Source organism: Hydra vulgaris, chromosome 13 (genome assembly GCF_038396675.1).
Source record: "Hydra vulgaris chromosome 13, alternate assembly HydraT2T_AEP".
NCBI lineage: Eukaryota > Metazoa > Cnidaria > Hydrozoa > Anthoathecata > Hydridae > Hydra > Hydra vulgaris.
In genome coordinates, this window is record NC_088932.1 from 2,932,511 (window position 1) to 2,946,100 (window position 13,590).

The 13,590-nt window shown below is 27.9% G+C and overlaps 1 protein-coding gene across 1 annotated transcript in view; it reads right to left on the reverse strand.

The window, feature by feature from the left end:
• Positions 1-377: 377 nt before the first annotated feature.
• The window catches only part of LOC100206904 (tonsoku-like protein), a 54,592-nt gene continuing 41,379 nt past the window's right edge, over positions 378-13,590 (reverse strand). Inside the window, exons 14-22 of the mRNA XM_065815516.1 lie at positions 9,845-10,008; positions 8,731-9,624; positions 6,473-6,671; positions 6,122-6,277; positions 5,380-5,537; positions 2,122-2,299; positions 1,227-1,396; positions 815-948; positions 378-732 (exon numbers count right to left, since the gene is read on the reverse strand). Coding sequence (XP_065671588.1) covers positions 402-732; positions 815-948; positions 1,227-1,396; positions 2,122-2,299; positions 5,380-5,537; positions 6,122-6,277; positions 6,473-6,671; positions 8,731-9,624; positions 9,845-10,008 — 2,384 coding nt within the window. The 3' untranslated portion in view covers positions 378-401. The remainder of the gene's footprint in view (positions 733-814; positions 949-1,226; positions 1,397-2,121; positions 2,300-5,379; positions 5,538-6,121; positions 6,278-6,472; positions 6,672-8,730; positions 9,625-9,844; positions 10,009-13,590) is intronic.

Consider the following 13,590-nt stretch of genomic DNA (forward strand, 5'->3'; position numbering starts at 1 on the left):
CAGCGGTGCTGAGTACACATGTTATCCGATCTTCATACTGTTCCGAAATCACTAATATTATATAGTTCGCAGCTCGTTTGTTCACACGATAAAAATTTTTAAGAGTTTCTTTAAAAAAAAAAAAATTTCTATTTTAAATCGGCCCCATCCCCCTATATATAGCCCTAGCCTCCCTCTCCTAATCCATCACTGCTTCATGGGTTTTGTTGATTTTTAATATTTAAAAAAGTAGAACATTTTTCTAATTACTTTAATAACTACTTTCTTTTTTAAAAAGTTAATAAATAAATAAATAAAAAATATAAATATGAAATGTTGAATTAAATTAATGACATAGGAAAATCTAAATAAAAAACAAAAAAAACAACAACAAAGAATTTTGAAAATGCGCAATAAAACTTTCAGAAAAGTTCAAATGTACACTTTTTATCAACAATAGCGCATTGCGATTGGTTTCCATGTAAACCAAGCCACCAATCACGCAAACGATTTTTATCCAAAACTGTAAGTTCGTTAAAATCCATATTGAAATAAATTAATTTGATGCTACCTAAAGTCGTCCATATATTGTCCAATAAAGGGGATTTAATAGAACACGCCACAAGCGTTAGTTTATTGACAAGAGAACAGTTTGTTTCCATATGTATGAAAAGCTCGCTCAACACTTTAGTATCAAAATTGTCACAACCGGACATGTCCAATTCTTGTAAGTATGGCATATGTGATAAGTATCTAAAAAATAAAAAATTTTGATTACATTTTATTTTATAAATAATAAAAAATATAAAACAAGTAAACAAAAAGATAAACAGACCTGACAAAAGGAATCATATCATTAGAATTAAAAACACATAAACTTTTTAAAGATGGTGCTACAGTAGTTATCTCCCATATTTCGGTAGCAGTTAAACTTTCTATTTTTAGTTCAGACAGCTTTGGTAAGCACAACTTAAACGAAGTAGAAAGAAAATTAAAAAAGATTAATTTAAAAATAAGTTAACACAAATTTTCATAAATTATAATACATAAGTTTAAACAATTGAATTTATTACTCAATATCAATTAAAAATTATTCAATATGTTAACAATCAATAATTAATAATTAATTTAGTATATCAACTTTTTATACTTTTTAAAAGTAATTTTAATAATAACAACGTAAAAAGATAAACGTATATTTGTAATTTGATTAAATTTCCATTTAAAATTTATAAGTTCATACATACCATGTTATAAAGCTTCGAAAACGGCTTGAATGGTTGTGATTCCGAGATTGGACGACTAACTAATGCAATATCCAAAGAGGTTAAGGAACTCATTGTGCTAATGGTTTGGAGCACATTTGATACAATAGTATTAGAAACGCAGGAAGCTCGTAGAACTTGAAGACGAGAATCTGCAATTTTTATAAAAAGTTATCTGGGATCGATAAAGATTAAAATGAACATTAAACTTCAATGTACAAAAATGTATAAGATAAAAATATAACTATGTAACATTGTAAAATAAAGTAAAATTGCCTGATCAAACCGATAACCCTTGTTATCCGCGTATTGTTATCCGCGTAACAACTTAATAAAAAAAGAGAGTAGCTAATTTTCAAAAAAGAAAAACAATTTTCACTACAAAAAGTTTAAACGTTTAAATATTTCCTTTACGTGAAGAAAATTTTCGTTTACATTTTATTTTATTTTTATTTTATTTGATTGTACATTAAAATTTTTTTTCTACTTATTTTTATCTTCAAATAGCAAAAAACTTTAAATCAAAATCCCACACAATTTTATTAAAAACCTTAAAAAAAATTTTACTTTTAATTAGTTTTAGGTTTTTGGTTTTTTATAGTTATTAATACTAGTTAACTTTTTTATTTTATTTTTATTGACAATTGTGTTCTTGCAGTTAAATTTCATTTTACATATGGGTATTAAATTTTTATGGGTGTTAAATTTTTACATGTGTAAAAATTTTGACATGATATACTACATTTGTAAACTGTAAATTTAGTAAATTTAGTACATTATAAATTTTGTAAATTTTGTACATTATAAATACAGTAAACTAAAAAAATTAAGTTAAAAAAAATAAAGTTTTTTTTTAATAATAAAAAATTATACTTACTTTCTAATGGGCATCCTGGATAAAAAATGTTAAAACCCAATAGACAATGGCGAAAACTTATAAAAATTAAGGAAACACATATCTTTATGATGCCTCTCAATGCACGTTGAAACATATCTTGATCAGAAAAATCATTGAAATCCATCAAAAGAGTTGAGAGGGAAGAATATGGTGGTTTCTAATAATAATATACTGTATTAAATATTTTCTTTGTGTGTTTTTGTATGTATATATGTATGTATGTATGTATGTATGTATGTATGTATGCATGTATGTATGTATGCATGTATGTATGTTTGTATGTATGTATGTATGTATGTATGTATGTATGTATGTATGTATGTATGTATGTATGTATGTATGTATGTATGTATGTATGTATGTATGTATGTATGTATGTATGTAAGTATGTATGTTTTAAATATTTTTTTTATATGTATTGTATGCATGTATGTATGTATGTATGCATGCATGCATGTATGTATGTATGTATGCATGTATGTATGTTTGTATGTATGTATGTATGTATGTATGTATGTATGTATGTATGTATGTATGTATGTATGTATGTATGTATGTATGTATGTATGTATGTATGTATGTATGTATGTATTGTATGTATGTATATATGTATAAAAATGTTAAATTAAACACAAGTGTGGTCATTAGATTCAAGAGATGAATTAGAGTTATTTGCGAGTTATTTACTGCTTTATTATTGGGAGAGGCAATTAAATTAGACTCATGAATCCTCAATGGATCTTTATACAGAAATTAAGACTTGCCTTTGTAACTGACGTTGTTAAAAAATTTTAAACCCTACTTAGTTAAAATACACAAATGAGTAATCTGAGAATGGAGCTTGGCGTAAAAAAATATCTTTTTGCATCGATTTCTAGCATTGAAAATAAAACGTTTGTTCTCCAGAGAATTGTTCTTGTGAAAAAGATAAAAGAAATAACTATGATCAGAAATTTTGCTGCAAGAAATGCACAAGAAGAGAAAAACTTAGAAAAAAAGATAAAAGATAATAGGTAAAAGTGAAAATTGTGATGAATGGATCAAGAGATAATTGTGATGAATGGATCAACAGATAACAAGTCAAAACACAAACAACACCACAACAAAAGTTGTTTCTCACATACATTAAAATTTTACTGGTTCAGCTAATTGATTTTAAACTGAACTGTTGGTAAGATTTTAAAAAAACATCCTATAGCCTGAGATGCAATTAAAAACTAGAACCAAACACTTCAGAAAATACTATAAGAAGTTGCCTTGACTATATAAGATGCATTGACTACAGTGCCGCAAAGAAAAACAACAACTAATTATTTCAAAATAAGCGGGAAAAGATAAAGTTTTATTTACAAAACGGCAGAACAATCAGTCCACATTTTATAAATGACATGTAAAAATCTAACTTATATCATTCAAGTCAAAAAAGAAATAAGACATGCTAAAGCATGACAATTACCATAAAGAAAACATATTAATAATTGGTTTAGTAAAAGCCACACTTTAATGAATATTTACAGCTAACTACAAGAACTAAGTACTATCAGGGATTAAGTTATCAATTTTTATTTTCTTTTTTCTTTCTATATTTGAGTCAAGTTTTCCCTCAATTTAAATCATGTCTATCATACCAAAAAATCATAAGAACCATTGTCATTGTAAGAAAACGTTGAAAGAACCATTTTCATTGCCAAATTATTTTAATGTATCTTTTGCAAATAATCATCAAAAAAATTTCTTTTTTAATAATCTTAAAAGTCTCAATAAATATTTTTTTATTTCTCACAAAACTCACTTATTTACTTGTTGTGAAAATAAATCTAATTGAGCTATTTGTTGTAAGTCTCAGTGCTATGAATATTATTGATTCTCAAAATTTCTTAAAGACTGTAAAAGTTACAACACCTACCCATGTAGAGCAAAAAATCTATTTGTCACAAAATTAGGTTTGAATCATCTGACTATTCCTTAATATAGGAATTTAAATTTTATTTTTAAATACATTAAATATTATATTAAGGAATATATAATATATATTCCTTAATATATATTATATATAATATTCCTTAATATTAATATATATATTCCTTAATATATAATATATTTCAATCAATCAACATTTTATTATTTACTGCTCTCCTTCATTTAACTTTTCCAAGGATGAGTATAAACTTTTCCTTGGAAGTATAAACTAGTTTTTGCTTGCAGCAGATTTGTTAATCAAGGCAATGTTAGTCAATCTGTTTAGTTTGCGTTTTTAAGGTTAATAGAGAGTAAAAGACATGTATCAGTTTTATAATTTTGTTACATAAAACTATAAAAAAAATTTTATCATGCTATCGTCAAAAATATATATGAAATTAATGAACATTTATAGAAACTAGATATATTAAATAAAAATGCATAAAACGATCTTTTACATAAATTTTAACGGACTAAAAAATTATAATTTACCTACTATTTACCTATTTACTATATTTATCTATTTACTATATTACCTATAAAACAAAGATCTTGCATTATTTTAGCCAAAAAACAACTCATGTTCTTAGAAATATTACATATATTTAGGAACAAGCCCATTACTATGTTTTCTTAAGGACTTTAAGCTTTCTTCAAAATATTTGGAAAAAAAAAAAGAAAAGAAAAAAAGAATCATAACAACCTACACCAATCAAGCAGTAAACAAATAGCAACCTAGCAACCAATCAAGCAGTCAATAGAAGCAATGTTAAAAAAAAACAAACTGGAATAGTTTTTTATTGCGAATAAAACAGTATTAAATTTGAATAAAACTTCTAACTCGAATTTATAATTAGATTTATTTCTTACTTTAAACCTTTCAATAAATGAATGAGCGGTGATATGATTTCCATATCTAATTAGTTTAATGCTCTTACTTTTAAAATTTGCCTGTCCTAACTGGTAATTAGTAAAAATTGCCAGGGATAAGTTTTGACTATTACAAATAAATACAAGTTAAAAACATTTGGTATAGGATTGCTTTCATACATTTCATGGTTACCTTATGTTGCTATTTTATAGTTGTTACGGCATAAGGTCATTAAACTAAATTCACTTACAATTAATAAACATGGTTGTTGAATTATGATTATAACTGTTACCTTATATTTTCCAGTAACTACTATACATTGTATAAATATTTTAAATTAGTGATTACCGATTTAAAATGTTTTAATTGATTTCAAGTGATAAAAGAACCTTATTTTAAATTTTTACCTTATTGTACAATATATACTCTTTTTTTATTTTTTCATCTAAATGCTCAGAAAAATAACATAAACCAACTGCTGTAATGTTGACATTTGAGATATCTAGAGAAGATAGATTCGGCAATGTGATCAACACATTAACAAGGATTTTGAAGTTTTCATCTCCTAAAATATTTTAATTTAAAAACATTGGTATTTTAATCTTAAAAACTCATCTTCATTATTTATAAACATACGCAGACATACTTATATGGAGTAAAAACCATAACACCATAAAAACTATAATATAGAATTACAATCATACATATATAGAATATAGGTAAATATAATATACATGTATAACCATAATATAGAATTATACTTACACTTATATACATATATAATCATACATTTATAGTATACTTATATAGAAAAAAAATTAAGTTTTTTGCTATAAATCTAGTCAATTTATTCTTGTGATCATCATCATCATCATCATCATCATCATCATCATCATCATCATCATCATCATCATCATCATCATCATCATCATCATCATCATCATCATCATCATCATCATCATCATCATCATCATCATCATCATCATCATCATCATCATCATCATCATCATCATCATCATCATCATCATCATCATCATCATCATCATCATCATCATCATCATCATCATCAATCATCATCTACTATTATCATCAGTGTAAAAATAATATTTATTGATAAATTAAAATTAAAAAAAAGAAAATATCTTTTACCTAACAAAGTTTTGGATATATCTAGTACTGTTATATTCAAGTTGCAAGGTAAACAAATAGATAATACAAACACATCATTGTCTTCAAGAAGCATGTCACTTAATTTCAGACAAGAGACACCATTAGTCAATGCTTCAAGTAGCTCATCATTTACAGCTAAACAAAGATTTTTTTCAAAGTAATGAGTTTAGAATTAAAAAAAAACAATCTTTAAATTTAAATTTAAAAGTATTTAAAAATAAAATATTTTTGTAAAAATTGTTAAAATTATTTATTTATCATAAATATTTATATAATTGAAAAAAATTTAATTTATAAAAAGGAATGATGAACTTTAAAAAAATGAAAAACCTATTTTTTTATCTTCACAAGCTAATAAAAATCTTTCTTTCAACGGAGGAAAATCAAGATGAAGTATTTCACCAACCAATTCTTCATTATTTACTATAATATCCATTATGACATCATTTTCATTTAATAAAGCACCATCTTTAGTTTTAAGAGCTAGCCGTGCATAAATTCCACATGCTGCTCGATACCGAGACTCAACCTAAAAATATTTTTTAAACATCTTCACTTCCAACAAGGCTGCAAGTAACAAATATTATAGTTGGAAGTTACTGGAAGAGAAAAAATAAAGTTTATAAAGCACAATAATGATTAACAGACGACTTAAAAGATTGCAAATTATACAAATCAGGAAAACAAGAAGGGAGAGAATTTCAAAAAACTGATGTTCAAGGAAAAAAACTAGACAAAAAAGAATTTTTGGAGCATTTAGGAACTGTCACAGAGATAGTCATATCAATGACTTTAAAAGTCATTGATATGACTATCACTGAAACAAAGACAGAACAAAATTGGAAGTAATTTAAAAAAACAAACCAAACATAAAGTTTAATAAACATGGAGAATAAAGAAACAAAATAAAACCAAAACAGAGCAAATAAAAACAACTAAGCACAACAAGCTGAAATAGTAAAACAAAGCAAAAGAGTATAATCTTCAAAAACAACTAATTAGACTAAAAATTTATCAAAGTAATTTTATTTTCTCCATGCTCTTATAAAAATTTATTATATATATATATATATATATATATATATATATATATATATATATATATATATATATATATATATATATATATATATATAACGGCATAAAGAATGAGACAAATTTTGCCAATTAATTTTATATTGTTGTAAATAAAATATTCCAAGTTATATATATATTATTATACATCATGAAACCTTGTTTAAAATTTTATAGCTTTTAAAATTTGCCTTTAGAATTTATTAAAATAATGACGCTAAATCTAATCTTCCGAAATATGATTAAATCTTGGCTAGAGCAAGGTTTCAAGGCTCAAAAAATCTACAGTTTATTACAAACAGAAACATCTAGGGCAACAGTGTACAGATGGATCAATCATATACTTAAATCTGGAATCTTACCCAAAACCTTGCCTAGTAGCCCACGGAGCATCGGAACAAAACAATCCATTGCAAAAGTGAGGTGAAACCTTGTATCTAACAAGAAAAAAAAGCCAATTAAAAAAATTGCCAGAGAAGCAAGTTGTTCATCTCGAACTGTTTGTAGAATAGTTAACAAGGACTTAAAATTGAAAGCGTACAAAAAAAATTCGTGTTCCTGCATTAACTGCAGCTCACATCGAAAAAAGAAAGCCGTTTTCTCATTGTTTTAAGAAATCGGATCACTAAGATGAGAAGATATTCAATCAAGATAGGAAACACACTCGTCAAAACGACAGAACTTATGCTGAATTAAGACAAGCTGCTAATTAAGGCATTGGCTTTCATCCAGTACATAAATTTACTTTTAAAGTCATGGTGTGATGTGGACTAACTTTTAATGGACCAACCAAATTAGTAATTAAGCCAGACAATATTTTTTTTTTTGTTATTTCACCTCCCCAAGGCCCAGAAGGCCACTACAGATGAGGAGGCTACTTAATTGTGGTTATAACCCTCTCTCAATTCTGTAACTCCGAAACACGAACCTTGACGAACAAGACCGCTGCGGTCTTGTTCGTCAAAATCCGGCCGCCGAACTCGCCAGACCTTAATCCCTTAGATTATTTTTTTTGAAATTTGGAAGTGGAGGATTGTTTGAAATCAAAATCTTTTAGTAACAAGATTGAGCTTATTAAAAAAATAAAAGAAGTTGTTAAAAAAATACCCTTGAAAAATATCCAAGATTCAATTGATAGTTTCAGGTTTCGAGTTTTTGCTATTGAACAAAATCAAGGTGGCTTAATTTTAAATAAACATTAATATTAAAGAGTTTTATTACTTTATTAAATCGATATATAAAATGAACAGATAATTTTTTTAGTAACTCCTTAAAACTTGATATGAAATTTGTCTCATTCTTTACGCCCCACATGTTATATATATATATATATATATATATATATATATATATATATATATATATATATATATGCATACATATATATATATATGTATATATACATATATATATATATATATATATATATATATATATATATATATATATATATATATATATATATATATATATATATATACACACACACATATATAAAAAGCAAACATAGAAACCTTTTCAATCAGCCAACTGACATTCTCATCAATATTATTAGAACATGGAATTAAAAAGCATGTAGTATTCACATGAACCTTAACTCGAAATAAATTTTGCTTAAAGTTTAGTGAATCGTTTCGTAGTTCGGGTAGTTGAGTTTCCAAATGTTTGTTTGCTATATAAACATCATTTACAGACTTCACGACAAAACTATCAAGATGATGTTGTTTTGGTTTGGTTGTATTGTGATGGCTACTTTTTTTTCTGATTATGTTGCAATCAAAAAAATCAAGATTTTCTTTTGAAGTATGCAATACGCTAATTTTTGATTGACGATATCTTTTTGCTTTTAAAGAAGTTTTTTTTTTAAAGCTTTGTGAGTTATCCTGATTTTTGAGTATTTTGGTTGGTAGTTCAGTTGGTTTTTTTAATACTTTGGTCGGTTCCTTGTAAATGATATTAGAGACAGTAGGAGAGTCAGGTTCGTGACAGTTTTCACTAATATCTTCTAGAGGATCCACATCAGAATAAAGAGATTCTAAATCAGAATTATCTTCATTTAAACTAACAGTGGAAGATGTTGTTGAACTACTTTCTGCAATAACTTCTTCAAAAGGAGATTCATGTGTTATTAAGTCTAATGGAAGTCCACTCTTTAGCTTTCTTTTTTTATAAGGAGCTATGTTATCATTTTCTAATGTTTTGTTTTGCTTGTATTTACTTTCATTTGTTTCATTAACTGTAATGCTGTTTCTATGTTTTTTCCAATCAATTGAAACATCTGATACCTGTGATAAATATTCCTCCACTTTAATACGCATGATATAAAGATCTTTATCATTTGTGTTCTCACGAAATTCTTCCTTATCTGCTTTTATAAGATCACGTACAACTTCAAGTGGAGTTTTACCCTGTCACAAAAAAAAAAAAAGCATTTACCCTATTGATATTACCTACCCTACATTATATTAACTACCCTACATCATATCATTTACCCTACACCATATCATATAATAACCATATTTGAAATTTTAAACTGTTTAAAACCTCTTTTGCAACAAAAAAATATTAATTTTCTTTACTATAGTTTTTAATATAAATTTTTAATTATTAAAAAAAATAGTAAACTACTTCGGTGTTTTTAGTTTGAAGTGATGCACCATGTGCTAAAAGTAGCTTAACAACATTTAAATGTCCATTCTGAGAAGCATCATGAAGTGGTGTAGTGCCACCACAATGCTTTCCACCAGGATCATTCACATCAGCTCCATTCAGTATTAACAGTTCAACAATATCTTAAAGATTAAAAATAAAATTATGAAATCAAAATTATTTAACAAACATTACAAGCTGTCACATGATAAACTTTACAAACAATCACATGATAAACATTACAATCAGTCACATGATCACGGTTTGTAGATTTGGGTTCCTAATATCAGTGAAATACCCTATGAAAATCTTTTTAAGGGGTGATAGTGCATGCCTATGGGAGCCCAAAATAAAGGGTTTTGAAATCCCTCATTAACATCCAAAGCATAATTTTTGTCAAGAAGTTTATAAGCTTTTGCATACCATAATGTGATCTATTTAAGTGCCTAAAATGCTACAAGACATGCTTTGTTTAAACAATATATATAATATAAAATGTAATGCATAAAAACAAAACTTTTTTATTTTAAAAGCTTTTATCCAAATATGCATTTTATTGCTGTTCCGATGTATCAAGATAAATTCTCAAGTTCGAACTTTGCCCCTCAGTTAAAAAATTAACGGGCAATAATTTTTTCGGGAAATGGCAGTAATTATTCAAAGAAGAAAGTAAAATGTAAACACAGTGAGCGCTTTTTAAATAAATTTAAAGATGCCTACATTAGCAAAAACTCATGAATATAGCAGAAAATCTGTTTGTGTTATATGCATGAAAAAGGGTGATCAAGAGTTGACTGAAAACTATAAGTTGAAAATTCTTCAACTGATTCAAACAGACATAGATTTCAGTGATGAAAGAGTGCCTTTGGCTACTTATCTTTCATGCAGATCTCAAATTGGAAAACTTTGTGCTGGAAAAACTTTTTGACTTTAAGTCAATTTCTATTAAACCTACAACCAGAGTTTCGTCAGTTTGTGAGTGCCTTATGTCAAATTGCCAAGATCAAAGGAAAGGAGAAGCATCCGTTTGACAAAGTTAAAGAATCCGAGGAAAAAATTCCAAAGCAAACTTCTCAGAGTTCTGAAAAGCGCTGCACAAAGTGCTTGTCAATTATTGGCTGAGGACTTCTTCACAACCATTGGAACTCGCCATGAAAACCTGAGAAGAATGGCCACAGATGATCCCGTAGGTGCAGAGCAAGTGGCTGCAGCAGTCTTAGCATCCAAAAGCGCATCTCCAAATGGCACTATTAGACTCAGTCAGCCTTGTGGAAAACTTTTGCCATTGAGGAGAGGTAATTACTTCTATTGTCTAGTTAATTATCATAGTATCATTATGCTAAATTAAAGGCACTCAAAATGTTGATTCACAAACATTTAATTTATGACCTGTAATAATTAATTATGAGAAAAAGAAACAAGAATGCTTTTATATTAATTAAAATGCTAATTGCAACTGCTTTTATTGAAAATTCATATCTTAATTAATTACCCTGCTTCAATTTTATTTCATCAACCTAATTTTACTTTAAATCATTCTCATTGCAAGAATACATATTTTTTTTCATAATGGATGTTATTTTATTGTTTTTAGCAGCAGCTATTCAAAGAACCACTCACAACAGAAAATAATGTTCAAATTCAGCAAAATACAGGACTTTTAAACAATAGCATGCGAAAACTAGGTTCAGCACTAAATCAAATAAGCCCAATTAGATTGGTGGAGCCAAGTTTTCCTTTGAAATTTGCTCTAGCCGGCCAGAAACTTAATGATCAGTTCATGGTCAGCAACATCAGATTGGCAGAGAATGGTCAAACTTGTCAAGTTGTGCACTGCCAGAGCCTCAGCAATATCAGTGATGTTTTCAGAGCATCACGAAAAATATCAGAATCTTCCATTTTAAAATTCGGGATTGATGGTGGTGGATCATTTCTGAAAGTGAGCTTCACTGACATTGTGTTGGAAGAGGATGAGACTCCTCCACACCTCAGCACAGAAGACAATCAAGCTGATGGCACCAGCATCAACCAAAAAAACGAGTATTAAGCAGCAGATGCTGATAGCACTGTCACAAAACACTCCTGAGAGTTACCAGAATGTGAAGGCCATTTTCGACCTCATTCAAGTCAAAGAAAAATGCCAAACAGGTTCTTTGGTTGTCTCTTGTGACCTAAAACTGGCCAACATTCTTTGTGGCATTCAGTCTCACAGTAGCAAACACCCTTGTTGTTGGTGTGATGCTGCATCTCCAGGTCTTGAAAATTGTGGACAACTTAAGACTTTTGGCCAGATCAGAAGACAGCATTCTGAATACATCCAGACAGGAGGAGATTCAAGAAAGTCGAAGGAATTCAAAAATGTCATTCATGTACCTTTGATTGAATTTCAAGATGACAAGTTTGTCCTTGAGGTTATTCCACCAATGGAGCTCCACTTATTACTTGGAGTTGTGAACCACATCTTTAAAAATCTTTGCGACCTGTGGCCAAGGGCCAAGGAATGGCCTCCATCACTTCATATCCCTATCCAGCCTTACCATGGGGGGCATTTCAATGGGATTGATTGCATGAAGCTTCTAAGAGGTCTGGATAAGCTTCAACAGCTTTCAGAAAAAGAAGGTTTCAGTCCAGCTCTTGGCTTCATTCAAACACTCACACTATTCAAGACAGTGGTCACTTTGTGCTTTGCAAAAAGCCTGGACCCTGAATCCAAGATTGAACAGTTCAAACTTAGCTACACCAACCTTTCTATTTCTGTGACTCCCAAAGTGCATGCAGTGTTTTACCACGTGCCACAGTTCATCAAGATGAAACAAATTGGACTCGGCCTCTTTAGTGAGCAGGCAACAGAAGCTCTACATTCCAACTTCAAACCTCACTGGGAGAGATTTAAGAGAGATCCATTGCACCCAGATTATGCCAGTCACCTTTTAAAATGTGTCATTGACTACAACAGCAAGAGAATTTAATTTTTTTTAGAAAAGAAAATTTTCTTCAGAACATGCCTTTTCTCTGTAATCCATTAATGTAAATCCAAGGTTGTAACAGAACTTGAAAACAAACTCACTTAGAAAATAAATTAATTAAAGAATATTGGTTTGAATTTTACAGGCTAATATGTTGTGTTTTGTAAAAAAAAATGCAAAAAAAATTTTTTTTCAACAAACTTTTTGGGCTACTCAGAAGAAAAAAATAATAAAAATTGCAGCCAAATTTTACAAATAATGAGACAATAAAAAAATATAATTAAATCTGTTATTTGTTTATCAAACCAGTTTTTCAAAACATCAATTTTATCTGAATCATTTAAACCTTATATCTGGTTGTAAAACATTAAACCCTATATATAATATCAAATAAAAGAATGTTATTAAATGAATGTTGTATTTAGATATATTTTGGAACAATCTAAACCAACCTTCATAAAAATAAAATAATTCAATCTTAACTTGAATGTTGTTTTTAGTTCTAGTTATTATATAACTATAAATATATTATATAACTAAAAATTATTAAATTTTTAAGGTTAAATAATAGATAGTTAAATAATAAATAGTTTTAAAATTTTTTTTTTCAGAGCAAAATTTTGTTTGGTTCTTATTGTAAAAATGAATTAGAGTTATTCAATTAAAAACCTAAACACAAACATATAACACATATAAAGTTGTAATCCATTTTGTAGCTGTATATAATAACTTGCAATATTTTACTTAATTTCATAAAAA